Source organism: Aphelocoma coerulescens, chromosome 9 (genome assembly GCF_041296385.1).
Source record: "Aphelocoma coerulescens isolate FSJ_1873_10779 chromosome 9, UR_Acoe_1.0, whole genome shotgun sequence".
Taxonomy (NCBI): domain Eukaryota; kingdom Metazoa; phylum Chordata; class Aves; order Passeriformes; family Corvidae; genus Aphelocoma; species Aphelocoma coerulescens.
In genome coordinates, this window is record NC_091023.1 from 17,860,016 (window position 1) to 17,875,242 (window position 15,227).

Below are 15,227 nucleotides of genomic sequence, written 5' to 3' on the forward strand. Positions count from 1 at the left end.
TTTAGTGTCTGCCTTTACCAGCTTGCCTTTATTCAAAACTGTCTGCTGAAGCTCTTAAGGCTGGTTGCTAAACCAGTTTTTCTTAAGAGCTTGAATTCATGTAATAACTATTCCCACCTCTAACCCTCCCTTCTTTAATATCAACCACTCCCTTTTGGTTCCACTTACTACATTCTCATGCTTCAGCACATTAATAGATGCACACCCTTCTTCTGCTTCTCATCCAGATTGTACTTATCCAATATGGATCACAGGATTTGTAGGAATGGTGTCTTAAAAGACTAGGGCCAAGGTTTTCCAGGCAATGTAAATACACATAAATTCTCCATCTAGTTTTTCTGAGACAATTTTGAATGGTATGTGTTCCTACAAATACTCCAGGAATGCTTTTAGAAAAGCGAGAGCCATACATACAAATTAAGCAGGCAAATGTAAGTGGATATTAGATCTTGGAGTTTTTAAATTGGTTTGTATATATTCCATGTACACGTTATATCTAGTAATGGCAAGGCTGATAGAAGTTAAAAGCCCACATTTATCTTAAGACACATATACAACTATCTAATGCTTAATACAAAAAGCAAAATTTGTTACACTTTTGTATGTAATTGAAAACATAACTGGATTAATATATGACCTCACTTTTTTTCCTAACCTGTTAGCAGTAGGTAGCCTCAGGGAGGGTTTTGTCTGCTTCTGCATTTCCCTGTTCACTCTTGACATAAGGTGGATACCCTATGGGATATTTTGAGAAAATCATCAGAAAGTATGTGAGATAAATAATGCATATTCATAAAGAAAGTACATATAGTATTGAACATACAGATTCAAAAAAATTAAAAGTATGGGGGAAGCCTAGTAGGGATCTTGAGCTACAACCAGAATAAAGAGCCCCAGCAAGAACTAGTCATGACATGAGTGTGGATCCTTGGGAACTTGAAAACAGAGTCTGTAGCCAAGGTTCTTTGCCAAGCCTCAACACCAGCAGGAACCACAAACGCAGCACCAGAGGAGTTCTCATGCTGCAATCAAAACCATGGAAACCTCACAAGAGAGATTCTGGGCACCACATAACCATGGCCATTGCAGTCCTGTGTAACAGATCCAGACTGAAATGCTTCCCTGTCAAAATTGCCCATCCCTTGGGAGCAAAGCAGTTGTAAAAGAAACGTGTTTTCACTAATCCTCTTAGAAAATTGCCAGGACTTGGGCACCACCTTGCTTCTTGAAAGCTGAGTTTGGGATAGAAACTATTTCCAGATTTTGTGGCTCTGGAACACGAAGACCCTTGTCCAGAAAGAACAGCCTGGAGTCGGCCAGCCCATAGTTTACAAACCTCCAGGGCAATTAGCCTCCAATCACAGCTCTTTCTTACCACTAATGCATAACTGATTAATGTGTATTAACCAAGGCATGTTTGTAGGTTTCCACATAAGCTTTGTTTGTGTACACTAAAAATCTGGTTTTTTCAATACAATCATTTCTAATTTATCTCTCTCCTTCAATAGGGAAAATAAAATTCTCTTTAAAAAGAAATTTGATAAGTTTTGCCTGCCTGGTCTCCAGTGTAATCTCACAAACTCTGCTTCAAATTCCCCAATTTATCAGAACTTTTAATTTGCAATCAATGTTATACATTCCCTGTTCTTTTAGATATTAGATTTTCCATCTAAATGATTTGTCATCAGGAAAAGTAATTTTTATCCACTGGAAGTTAAGCCCCGGTGCCTTCACTCCTCAAGGGCCACAGTCTCACACCTTTAACCAGTGTTCAGCTGGAGCCAGCCTGGAATATTGTTCTGTCACACTGGAAAAGGAAGATGACTGTGGGTTGGTTCAGATCTGAGGCATGGGGTTCATCTTACTTTATTTGACAGAAAATGTATTTATGAGATAGCCAAGGCTCCATTTTCTTAATAATTACTTAATGCAAGCAGCAGCAGCATTTCTTCACCACTATCTACCAGCTATTCTTTAGGATTAGTGATTTTTAACCTACTAAGGGAGAGCAACTGCTGCCTCTCCTCCTGGATCCAGATGGATACAAATGAATCATTCTCTTGCCAGTGTGGAGCTACCGCCAGGGGGATGTTTGCAGGTCCAGCATGAGGGGACTTCATACTAATCACCTACCTGCCAGGACATGCTGGACATGGGTAGAACCATCCCATAAAGGTAATCCTGCAAGGGAAGAAACTGCCAAGCCAGGATTCATCCTGTGTGCACATCCCTGCCTGTTAGACTGGGGTGCTTTGAAACGCAAGGTGGGCAGAAGCACCTGAAACAAATACAGCTGTGATAATGATGCCAGTCCTGGAGATGGCACTGTCAGCTAATCAGAGTATAAAAATAATCCTTCCCGTGTTGGCATGCAGTATCCAATTTGTACCTCATACAAGAATGTATCCCAATGCCATAAAATAGAATCCCTTGTTAACTGCCAGTAAGCAAACCAGCAAAAAACATCCACTTTTGCCAAGTCCTAAGGCACCTGGCTCATAAAGGGCTTCCAGAATTCTTCAGGAGTGCCAAATCTGCTCTTGGTCATGGTGTGCGAAGTGAAGTCATCTAACTGTGATAAAGAATCCATTCAACAAAATGAAAGAATAAATGAAGCTGAATAAATTACTGGACTACCTGGCATTAAGATGTTCTCATGTTGCTGGCAACCAATGGGCTCATAAAAAAGGATAAATTATCAACACTCTGTGACTGCTCACTGTTGTAATTTGTCTTCCAGTCCTTGTTCTTTGCTTGTGATATGAAAAGCTCTCCACAACTGCCTGATAAAGCCACTCTTCTGTTTTCATCTGAAGGGTTGAAAGGCTACCTGGTTTAGTGAGTGAAACCCTGAACTGTTTTCCCAAGTGACAATAGAGTTGTATACAACAAGCTTGCTCAACAGCAAACCATATCAGTCTAAGGGAATATTATCTCAGATCATACTATCTGCCTCTTGAAAGCTTCCTTGGAGAGCTTCTTTTACCTCCTGCACCCACTAATATCCCAAGACAGCCTGGACGACCTCTGAGCCTATCTCCACAGATGCAACTGTGGCTTATGAGGAAGAATCTTTATTCATGAGCCTTCCAATTTACAGACCACACATCAAGATTTTTCTCTGTAAAACCTCTTTCCAGTAGATAATAAATAAGTCCCAATTCTAATTCTCCTTCGTGTCTTTATTTGTTACACATCAGGAGAAGTTTACCAATATTTTCCAAACAGAAAAAAAAGAGAACAAAATAAAAGCCCTTTATAATTATTATCCTCAGGATGCAACTATCTGTCAAGAATGTTTCAGGGTAGTGATTAACAAAATGAAGAGGAAAGCAAAAGTCATAGGACATGCTAAAATCACATACAGAAGCAGTTTTACAGAGTAACTCTTCCCTGAATCTGCCATTTCCTACCGAGGAATGGCACAGAGCTGGTAGGGAGGTGGCTTCATTGTGCTCCCAAAAACAAACTTGGTGTTGACTTCCTTCACTCCTTCTGGCAGGGTGAATGTGAATGCCTGTAGCAGGGTGGAAAAGACAATAAAGAGCTCCATCCTTGCCAACAGCTCCCCCATACATACACGGTGCCCTGTGAAGAAAGAGAAAGGCAATCAGCCAAAGGATTTCTATCATGCCTCCCTTTCTAACCTGCTTCGGGTTTTGCTTGTTTTCTGCAGATTTTATTCTTTTCTCCTAATTTTGTCATTTAATGATTCATAACTGAAAGGCTGCTTGTATTTCCACAAAATGTTTTGATCTGTATTTACAGCAGGCAGCAAGACATTATAGAAATTGTCACCAGCGTGGCATAGTTAACATCTACAGTCTTCCCAGCACCATGCATTTTCCTGCTACTGCTTTGATAGCTGGATCTCTTCTCAGAAAGAAACTGGATCTGTCTTCCAAGAAAGACTTTCTATGTGTCATTCCTTCTCTTCCAATCTTTTCCATATACAACTGGACTTCTCTCTTCTTGGAGATCTTTAAAACAGTTTGTATACGCCCATTTGTAGGTGTCTTCCCAGTTATTTGGGGGAATGAATGGATCTGAAGTTGTTTTCACAAGGAGTAAATAAATCTCTGTTCAGTGCACTTACCTATAGCAAATGGTAAGAATGCTTCTCTGCTTACAAAGTTTCCATCTTTATCCAGAAAGTGGCCTGGGTTGAACTGATCAGGTGTCTCCCATTTCCCAGGATCAGCCAGAACAGAGTCAATATTTGCTAAAACCATGGTGTTCTGAAAAAAAGGACCAGTGGCTTCAACAAAAACTAAGACTATAGAATCTATTAATATTTAGGACAAAGCACACCATTCCTTGTGAAAGTTCATCCACAGAGGCAGTCATACTTTAGAGGCACTGCTGGAACAAGAGTTCATGTCCCCAGGCAGGAAAAACCTCAAAAACCTTTCTAAAATCATCTCACATACCAAAGGTCAGATACATTCAAATATGCAGCACATTTGTACCTTTGGAACACGATATCCCAGCAGCTCTGTGTCCTTCACACTCAGTCTGGGCAGTGCAATTAAGAGTATGCTACTGTATCTCTGGATCTCGTGAATTACAGCATTTGTGTAGGGCAGCTTTTTCCTGTCCTCATAGCAAAATACGTGGGAACGACCCACAACAGCATCCAGCTCCTTCTGGACTTTCTCTAAGGAGGAATATTCAGCTTTAAATATAAAGCAGTCAATCTATAAACTCTATAGCCACAATTTTTCCTGTTGTTTTTTACAGTCAGAATGGCATCCAACCAGATGAAAAAGATACTTTATAAAAAAGAATGCCTTCAAATCCCCATACAGATGACCTGAATAAAATTTGACATTGAGGTTGTTTATAGGTTGCACATATACTTTTAAAATAACTATAGCAGATGAGGTCATTCTCTAAGAATATGTGGGTTCCTGTTATATTTACTGCTCTAAGGTAATTTATAAAAAGACTTTTATTAATATTTATCTTTACAGGCAGGGAGTCAACTGGAAAAAATATTAATTATGTATTAGGGGAACAATTTAGTAATTGATCAGGGATTGTTCTTCATTTAGAAACACATAGATTTTGCTTGTCATCTACAAATGGCCTAACTGCTATTCTGTAATTACTTGCCTTGGAAAGCACTTATACAAATTAATTTTTCCCAAGGACTTCTTCTTTTTACTTACAATCCCAGCTGAAATGGTAATTTGTGATTATTTTTTTATTAATACTACAGACTCTATCATTGCAATTAGAATTACCCCCATGAAACTAAAGAATGTGTTAATATATCCTGAGAAGATGAAAAATCATGTGAAAATTCAGTATGTGCAACCCAATCTCAAGTTTTAAGTCTCTTGATGGTAACAAAAGTGGGAGATCCTTTCTCCTCAACACTTCCACCATTTTCTACTTGCTAGGCTCCTGCTGTGCCTGGTACTCAGCTTGAACTCTCAAATATGAGGCCTTGAAAGTGAGTTTTGTACCTTCTAATCCTTTCTATCTCGCACACTCTGACTTTTTTTGCAGTCATTTTACTCTGCCAATGTGTGTCTCTATTCTGTGAATATCATTATTAAAAGCACACATTTTCAAGCTACTCATCCCAATGTTTTTTCTATCTATTTATGTGTAGATATTTCTGCTTCAAAGTTTAAGCTTGATGGAAGAATCCCACATATTAGAAACCTCAGACTGTATTTTATTTCTGCCACAAGAGGCCAAGAGACAAGCAAAGAGCAGGAGTCAGGGATTTAAAAGGATGGCCCAAAGACTTCTTAGTGAAAGTCTAATCATTATTGTCTGTGGAGGGGCAATGGTACAGTTTATCTCATCTGAGACTGAAGTCCTCCATCTGATTAAATTAATCACATCCTGCATTCTGTGTAGATCTCTTAAAAACAAAACCTGGCATGATTTCCCTGTACGTTAGAAAGGATGCAGCAAGAAACGAACGCAGTTCACCTGATTCATACTTTACTAATTAGTTCCTCTACTTTTCTTTGAACAGGCACTACCACTATTTGAACTTTTATCATTGCTAGAGTTGCAGACCTCTTTGGATGTGCTTACCTTGAATGTCAGGATAAATCACCATATAGAGCAATGCCCACAGTAAAGTGGTGACTGTAGTTTCTGTACCTGCTACAAAGAGGTCAGTAACAGTCTGGATCAAATTTACTTCATTATAAGTAGCCTGAGGATCTCCTTTAGTCTGTAGGTATGAATTGAAACAAAAGTTATGGCACACAAATGAAGTAGTAAGCCACCTGGAGAAATCATACACTTCTAAATTTTTATTAGACATTATTATAATCAAAGGAACACTTAAAACCCCTTGTTGTTAGTGAAGTGTGAGAGAAGTTCAGAGGTACTCACTTTATCTATCTCATCCAAATAGTAATCAATAAAATCTCGATTTTCATCAAGTTTTCTTTTTCCTTTGTGACTTTCAAGTTCCTTTGCTAACAGACTGTTCACAAAACCTATGCAGGACTTCACCTTTTTAACTGATGGCAGAAAAAGACCAGCAAGCCAGGGAGACAACTCATATATCTGTAAAAGAGATATTTTAGATATGTGATATTACATATAAATATGTGGCATTTAGCAAACTAAATTAGAATCCTAATACAGGCTTCTGAGTAGTGGAAAAAGCAAATTAAAGGCTAATGAGTGAACCTTCAACATTAGACTGAAGGGATAGTGCCTATCCCATGATTCATTAAAACCTTTCTTAATTCTATTTTTCTCTGGAGCAAGATCAAATTTTCTCTCAGTTTCTCAGTTTTATACTATATATAATATTTATATATATACTTGGAGATTATATAAATATAAATGTGATGTACAAAGAATAAATGAAATTCTTCTGTACCCCAATTCTTTGCTTGGCTGAATTTTGCTTGGCTGAACTTTGCTTGGCTGAACCAAGAATCTCCCATGGAACATGTCCCTGTTCTCACTTTATCCAACACACATATAATTTCTATCTCATCACTTAAAAAACAGATCCAGGCTGACTTCCTCGACACATCTCTTAACTGAAAATAGAACTATCCAAACCCAGGTTTATTTTCTTACAGTAGGATACTGAATGCATGGGGATTTTACTCACATTCACCTTCTCATAGATAAGAAGCAAATAGACCACATCTGTGTGATGTGCAAAACAACTCAATGACATAGAAATTGTGGGTTGTGTGGATTCCCTCCTGTTTGTTCATTGTTCTAAACATAGTCACCTTCTTTTCCTTATACTCTCATAAAGCCACATACCAGCAGAAAACAAGTAAAACACTTCTTGCATCCATTCTGTTCTTCTACTTCATTTCACCTTCTTTTTCCCTGTTTTACAGATTGCATCATGTCCTTCCAGTTACAGAACTACTGCAGCTTAAATTATCCATTAGGCCATAACTTCTGCTCTCACCTATTTAAGAGGCAGCTGTATTACAAAGATTTATGTCCCCACAAGCCTACTCAGATTCCTGGCTCTATTTCTTCTTCGCCCTACTGCATAATTTTCCTTAACACTACCTGTCCACTTACCAGGAAAACAGGTAAGTGCAGCCCATCATTAAGGGATTGTACATCCCTGTGAAAGCACTGTGGAGAGTGGGACAGAATGAAATATTGGACTAATGTTTTTGTTGGCTGTGGACACACTATTAAGATGTTTAAAAAACAACTTGTACAAATACTTACTGAGAGCAATTTGGAAATAGCTGAACCTGTGTCTACCCTGATTAGAAGGTAGCTTAGGAATCATTTCACCAGCATCTTCTGGGATAGTTATTTTATTAAGTAATTTTATTTTAGCTTATCTACCAAAAGTATCAAATTAGTCCTCAAATCATCCAGGACCTTGCTTACAGCAGTTTCCAGTTAGTCTAAGATGGTGGAATCATACAAGACACAGAATTGGATGAGTTCCAGCAAGTCCTGCAGAAGCAGCTGCCTCGTGCATGGGTAAATTGATTTTTTTAGGACTATACGCAGTACTGTGGTTCCCTTTCCTAAATGATTCATGGTAAAACCGCCCCAGTCTGAGGCCACCTGCTGTGCTGCTTTGGCAGCTGCAGTCACAGCTGCACATACAGAAGCAAAAGAGGATTTTTCTCTCCCATGGACCAGACGCAAAGCTAGGAGTTGGTGCCTTGAATGGAGACAGATATCATCTGGCAGCTAAAGGAGAATGACTTTGTGTGTCACTGTATTCTTGTAAGGACGTGCAGATGTGGTACAGGTGTTGCTGTCAAAAACTGTAGGGAAAAGCTACATGCCATGTAGCAAAAAAAGCAGTTTCATGCCATGTTGCCTTTGCACAAAACAGTTGCTCTGCTCCAGTTTCTGAGAGGTTCGCTGGCAGTAGTGAAGGGAGCAGTAAAGACCATTTACTCTTGACAGTTGTTGGCAGCCATATTATATCATATATCATATATCATATCTTATATCATATCATATCATATCATGAAGAAAGCCAGTTTGCCAGACAGAAATTAAGATAAGCCTATTTCAGAGCTTTTCAGCTAATTTTACCTATATTTTACTACTGATTTCAGATATAGTTTCAAACACTGGAGTTGTACAGGTAGCACTTTTGTCAGAAAGTCCTTTGTACCTCTCCCAACCATGGGGCAAATCTTTATGTTTTCATCTCTGTCCCCCAGCCACAGGATGCTATGATGAAGCATAAGCAATTAAAACAGTTTTGAACCAGGCATCTGGAGGCACAATTCTGATGTGCACTCCAGCAATTCCAGGTGCTCTAGTATTTATTTTTGTTACAAAAGTAACAAGCAAGTTGCCTTTTTCACTGTCTATCTATAGAGAGTGAGCAAACCAACAAAACTGATTTTCCTCACAAAAAAGGAGATGCTGTTCAAAAATGCTGCCAAGGTGTCAGAGGAGTCAATCAGGCGGTGAAAATTCTCATCATCTCTGGAGAAGCGATGTCCAAGAAGCACGGAAGAAATCACATTTGCAACAGTATGAGCAAGAGGTGTAGTGGGGTCCAGAGGTTTTCCTGTAAACACAAGGGACTGCATTCACCATTAACACTGTTCCTGCTTTTCCCACTGACAGGAGGGCTGATAAAATTTTATACACATTTCTGACATTAATTAGATTACTGGATGGCAAATTGTAATTTATTGGTAAAAGGCCTGACTAAAAAAGTAACTTCAGACATCTAAAAAACACTGCTGGTTTAAGAAAGGAAAAACTACTGGTGGGAATGGAATTAATAGTATCAATTATAAAAATACCCAGATTTCATTAAACCTTGGCATCAGCAAATCTCACATTTGGCAATAACTGGGATACAAAACCAGTCAGCTGAGATGTTAAATACACAGATGAGTGGAGAAGAGAACCACCTTCTATTCTTTACTCATAACATTTTACATTAGAATATTTCAGCCCCGTTCTTCAGCAGCACAACCTGAACAAACTCCATCACCTACTGAGGAGCTCACCACAAGTTGTGTGAGCTGAGCTTTTTCTACTGCACTTGCCAGAGCAGAGCACAGGGCTGCACATCCTTGGCCAAAGATTTGCGTATTTTATGCTTTTTTGCTCAGGAATAGGAGGTGTTATGACACTGATTTTGTTACTGTTTGCTATTACCCTGATGCTGTTACCATAAGTAATATAAAACTGACTCAGAAGTAATAACACTGATAGGGACCAGTATATATATATAGGTATATTTTTTATATGTGTATATATATGTATACACACACTGCTATATGATATCCAGAAAGAAGTCTCTAGTTCTGTGTTCATGCTGTGGGATTTCACACTTCTGCAAGTGTCTCATGCAGGTGGCATGATACAGACTTTTGAGACTCAGCTCTGCACGTACACTTTGAATCCATTTTTGTAATCAAATGGTTCCAAAAGCTACCAGTGCCCCATTCTCCAGCAAAGTCTCCCCCTGCACAGGCTGCCCTGCCCACCCTCACATACCGTTTGTTTTCTGCAAGTATTCCACCAAGTGAGCAGCCTCCTCTTGCAGTCGGTAGTCCTGATCTTCTTTCCCTACTCCCATTTTCCTCATTGTTGCCAGTCCAAAACGCCTCTGCTGCTTCCAGAGATGACCATTAGAGAACATAACACCTAGTATCATAATGAATTAATGCTGTCAATACCTTATAAATTATTGGATTAATACAGTTGATACAGCCAAGAAGCTTCTCTTCTAATTTTTTTCAAAATTTTGACAGCAGTCTGGCAACATTCCTCTTTTCTTTCTTCTTGTATTTTAGCCATTTCTATCCTGTATAGAAGTTCTTACATTAACTCTATACTGTCATTATTGTTCTGACAGAATATAGACTAGAGCTGTTTCAAAACACTTGTGAAAGTAATAAACTTTTTTCCTGATGTAGTTTAAGGGCTTTGAGTCTCTACATCAATTTTCAGAACTAGGGATAGGACACATTAAAAGAATGTCTGAGAATAATAATTACCATTTCCATGTGTCAGAATGTGAAGGATTCCGATTAAGGGCCTTCCAGCAACATCTTCAGCATGGGCAGTCAGACCTTCCTTCACTGCTTGAAACCCTTGCAGGACCACTGCAGGAGTGTTTGAAATCCATAAGGTGAAGATATCACCATGAATTTTGGCCATCTGTAGAACAAAGTAGAATCAGAATAACAGGAGTGAGAACCAGTGCTTTTAAATCAAACAGGATGAACCACATCTCCCTGGGCAGATGCCCTAAGTGTGACCAACTTTAAGAGGAGAGCATTGTGTGTGTTCTTACATACAATATAGTTTGAAGTCAGGTTTCTATCTAAAGTCTCATTTATTAAAGATCATGGTATTTCTAAAATGTCAGCCAATAGTGCCAAAGTCTCTTATCACATCTTACAATTCAAACTCATTGTAGACGAATTCTTCCATCCTCACTGTTTGCTACAAGACAGCAGTAATTCATTAATTCAATGTGAACCATCTACAGATTCTCCTTTGTCTGTCAAGTGTAGCAAAAGCAGACAAGGAGCTGAATAATGAAAGAATCACCCTCTCCTTTCTAGCTCAACTGTGACAGCCTTGTCTTCACCTGCCGTGCATGCAGGCATCACTAGAAGTGGGCTGGACAGTCCTTCCCCTGGCTGCTGAATCAGGAACTAGAAAAGTAGCAAAATAGGCTGGAAAGAGTTGTGTGTTGCCAAGACATCCCAAGAAATGCAGGACCAGAGGATTACAAAATTTTGCTGCCTGGGAGCAAACAAGAGGGAACAGTTATGCGCAGTGAGCAAAAATGTATGTGCTTGTGCTTGCACATTTGTGTTTAATTTCACTTTTGTAAGGACCAGTTAATGCCTTTTGAAACCTTGGGGTGAGCAATACTGCTCTTCAGGTCTGGAATGTCAGAAGTAGAAGAAAACACAGCAGACAGGCACTGGCTATTATTTCATGTTATGGAATAATACCACTTTGCCTTGAAATACGCAGCTTGGGAGGACAGAAGTGGCAGGACATGGAAGAACCAGGGAAAGGGAAGGTTGAGAACACAGAGGGAGAGTGAGGTGCTATTACTTACATATTTAAATGTTAAATATTTAATATCAATGCATAAGAACTATAAAACAACAGGATACAAACTTTAGAAGTGCTGCACATTACAACTGGACTTAGAAAAGGGTTTGAGCATACTATGAATTATTTTGGCCACTTAAAATCTCAGTCTTGCTAAGCAGACTGAAATGTCTTGTGAAAATGACCAAATTCTGACCAAATGGTATGTCAGAAAAAAATTGATTCTAAGACCTTTCAAAAAATCCATTGAATAAGTATATAAAAAGATCATCCTTTCTATACTGGAAGCACACATGCCTTCAGTACCTACTTCATGGGATACTATAAAATGCCAGTGAAACAACAGTCAAAACACAGAGATGCAAAAGACTGCACGAAATTAATGATTCTACTCTAAAAGGCATCTTTTTCCTATGTGTAAGACAGGACTGTTATCATCACTATGGTTTTGTTCATATGCACATAAGGTTTTAAATATATATTTCATAGTAAGTGAAAATTTTCACTCCAAGAAACAGATATTTTAATCATCTCCACCTACTTCCACATTTATGCAATTTACAATAAATCCCTTCCTAGCATTCAAAATAAGACTGTGTTAAACACATTTACTTTTCAGTCAGGTTATGAGTCTTTTAATTAATTTCTGGAAAATACATACTTTTTTAAGATGCTCATGATGAATTTTGAAGTTCATCTGCAGCAGATTTCCAAAGAAAGGGTACGGAGCTGGTCCCGGAGGAAATTGTCTTCTCATCCATTGCAATTTCAGAAACTGTACCAACAACAGAGACACCACAGAAAGTACCAGCGCCTCACTCACTGTTAACATTTTACTTCTGATTTACACAGCTACGTTGTCTCTCAACAACTGCTGTGTAGACAAAGGAGAGATCTAGTTTATCTTGCTTTTGTGGTACCTCCCTGAAAGGAGAAAAAACTGTTGAAGCTCCTGTGACTCGCCTCCTTTCCCTCTTCATCACTTTTATTTCTCCATCCCAGAGAATTAGGTGTTCTTATTTTGAAGCATATATGGCATCATTCCATTACATTGCAGCTACACATCTGTCAATCATTGTCTCCTCAAGGGATACAAAATGTAGGTTAATTATACACCTCCTTGTGCCATGATTTCTGCTGTGACAAAAATCTCTGCCCATGGTCCTGCTTTCATAAAAAACCTCTTGCAAGAATGAGAAATAAGATTTCCTGAGGGTTGGCTGTACACCCAAGGACAGTGGGGTTACTGAAAAGTTCAGGCTCATCAGTAGCCATCACATGCACCAACCACGTGCTCTGTTACCCCATACTATTGATTCTGGTGTTCTCTGCTATTCCTTTAATATTTTTCCTCACAGTTTATATTGCAAGGTGTTTGGGGGGTAGCTCTACCTTTTAATTTTGTGCCTAGGGCACATAGAGCATAAAAGACTCCAACTGATCGTTGGGTAACAGGAGTTTGATGGTAATAGTGATGTATCATCCAAGTGCCCTCACAGTCCGTGCTCAGCTGCACAGGGAAGTGGGGTTGCATTGTGTCCTTGATCAAGCAGAAAGCAAAATTTCTTCACCCCTCCACCTGCCTCTGGCTAATCCCACTGGATTGCCTGCAGGAGCAACAAAAATGACATACAGCTGCCTCTGAAAACTTCTTTCACAAGTGCTCTCATGAAACTGAGCAACTCCAGCTCTGCAAAGAGTGGCATTTGGACATGGACAACAGAGATTTGGCACTTGCACAGGAATAGCATTATCCTGTAATAATAATAGCATCATAGGCTCCGCTCATCTGACTTAGACAGCAGCATGTGGCACTCTGGGAAGTCACCTAGATGGCCTTGCTGCTCATGTACCAAACTTACAGAACTGGCACACCAAGAAATAAAAGTTGTGAGTTGTGAAGCGAGTTGGTTTACTCCAGAAGTAGGGCAGAGATATAACATTTACCCATCTTGCTGATCAATGATGCAACTGAGAACTGGAATCAACCTGAAAAACTGAATTACCCACTTCAGAGACCACTTTTGGGACTTGTAGTTCCTTCACTGGTGTTGCATTTTCTGTACCTCAAACTTCTCCCAACTCCGAGTTTAGTATTTTCCAAAGTGTTCCTGGAAGAAGACTCACAGCCTGTCAGCTTGCCTGCCCTGCACAGTCCCCTGCACTGGCTGCTCTACTTCTCTTGTCTCTCCAGGGTTACTCTGACTTTTCCACACAGATTAGCCACATTCTCATGATTGCACCTCTTAGCCTAGACATGAACTGCTTGCATGCAGAAACCAGAGATGTTAGAGGGGATACAAATTGCTTTTCTCCACATACAAGATGGTGCTGGAGGATTGGGAAGACAGAAGCCTGATAAGGTTTTGTAAGCTATATTTGCCACAGCTTCCATGAATGAGAATCGAATGCCTGGGGAGGCAGGAGTTAGAGCTGGCTGAGCTCAGAAGAACAGAAAGGTATCCCTCTAACCAGTGAATCCTCCTCCTTTCACTCTTGGCGGAAGAGCTCTGGCCCATTCTCTTCTTCACCTTCCGTTCAGCCCGTGACATGATGGATAAACAGAGCAATGCCAGCTAGCCCTTGAAGCATGCTTGCAATAACAATACAAAGTCTTTTCTTCAAGGAAGGAAAGTGGTAGAGTGACAGTAGCCCTCACTCTAGTGAGAGTTAGTAACCCTCACTCTGACCTCGGTTTTTAAATCTGACTGGGTGGGTGATAAGGCCAGTCTCACAGTGAGAGTGGCTTCTGGCTCTTGCCCTCCACTAGCTCTGCTTGGGCACTGCTCCTGCCAGGTGCACCTTGCACAGCCCTTCCCTCAGTGTGCACTTGGACACAGAAGGCTCAGCTCAGCTGTCAGAAGGCTGCTTGTGTGCAGCTGCCCTTCTGCTCACATAAAACTCTCAACAGCTTTGATTCTCCCACAGCTTTTGGGGAATACTACATCAATGTCTTCTGCCCTGCCCCTCCTTTGCAGGCACCAGGCTTTGCTGCACAAGACTGCAAAGACTACAAGCTACCCCCAGAACTGTGCTTTTGGGCATCAATGAAGAGGCATGGCCAACCTAATCTGCTATACATTACTGTCATTATGAACCCTGCTGTGTGAGAGGACCCCCCTCTGTCACAGAAATGCCTCTCACATGCCCCACAAGAGTGTACGTCCAAAAAAAAAAAAAAAAAAATCAATTTCCTGGCCAGCCCACTGGTCCGTATCTGTTTCCACCCACTGTGTTTCACCAGCAGTGGGGCTCCCCTCTGCAATTCTCCAGCAGGCAATAGGAGAGGTTTGCCTTTGCTCTTGGCCTGAGCCATGAGCCTCACACCCAAATGAATGTTGCACTGTTGTCTCTCTTACTTCCAGTCTCAAGCAACCATCTGCCCAAGGCCCTTGGCTAAAGAGACAAAGCCACTCCATGCAAGCTGAAATGCCCCTCCACAACTCTGTTCCCATGCAAACATACTTGGGAGCTCCAGCAATGCCCAGAGCCACCACCTCTGGGATCAGCATTCCCATACACCACTCTGGATTTGAGAGGGAAGACTCCTCAGAATCTGGCTTTGATGTTCCTGCTCCCTCCAGTAAGAGTCTGCTGAGTTTCTAGTAAGACTAGACAGCACAATAATTGTCTATGTTTATTTCATTTGTAACACAGCAGAGAAAAAAAAAGTACAGACCCTTTCCAGA

The 15,227-nt window shown here is 40.2% G+C and overlaps 1 protein-coding gene across 1 annotated transcript; it reads right to left on the reverse strand.

The window, feature by feature from the left end:
• Nucleotides 1–3,409: 3,409 nt before the first annotated feature.
• LOC138114534 (cytochrome P450 2J6-like) lies at nt 3,410–12,370 on the reverse strand. Its single transcript, XM_069024063.1, has 9 exons — nt 12,200–12,370; nt 10,461–10,623; nt 9,958–10,107; nt 8,853–9,013; nt 6,364–6,540; nt 6,058–6,199; nt 4,470–4,657; nt 4,097–4,238; nt 3,410–3,588 (listed from the first exon to the last, which is right to left on the reverse strand). The coding sequence occupies exons 1-9, from the start codon at nt 12,368–12,370 to the stop codon at nt 3,410–3,412; spliced, it is 1,473 nt and encodes a 490-aa protein (XP_068880164.1).
• Nucleotides 12,371–15,227: the final 2,857 nt, after the last annotated feature.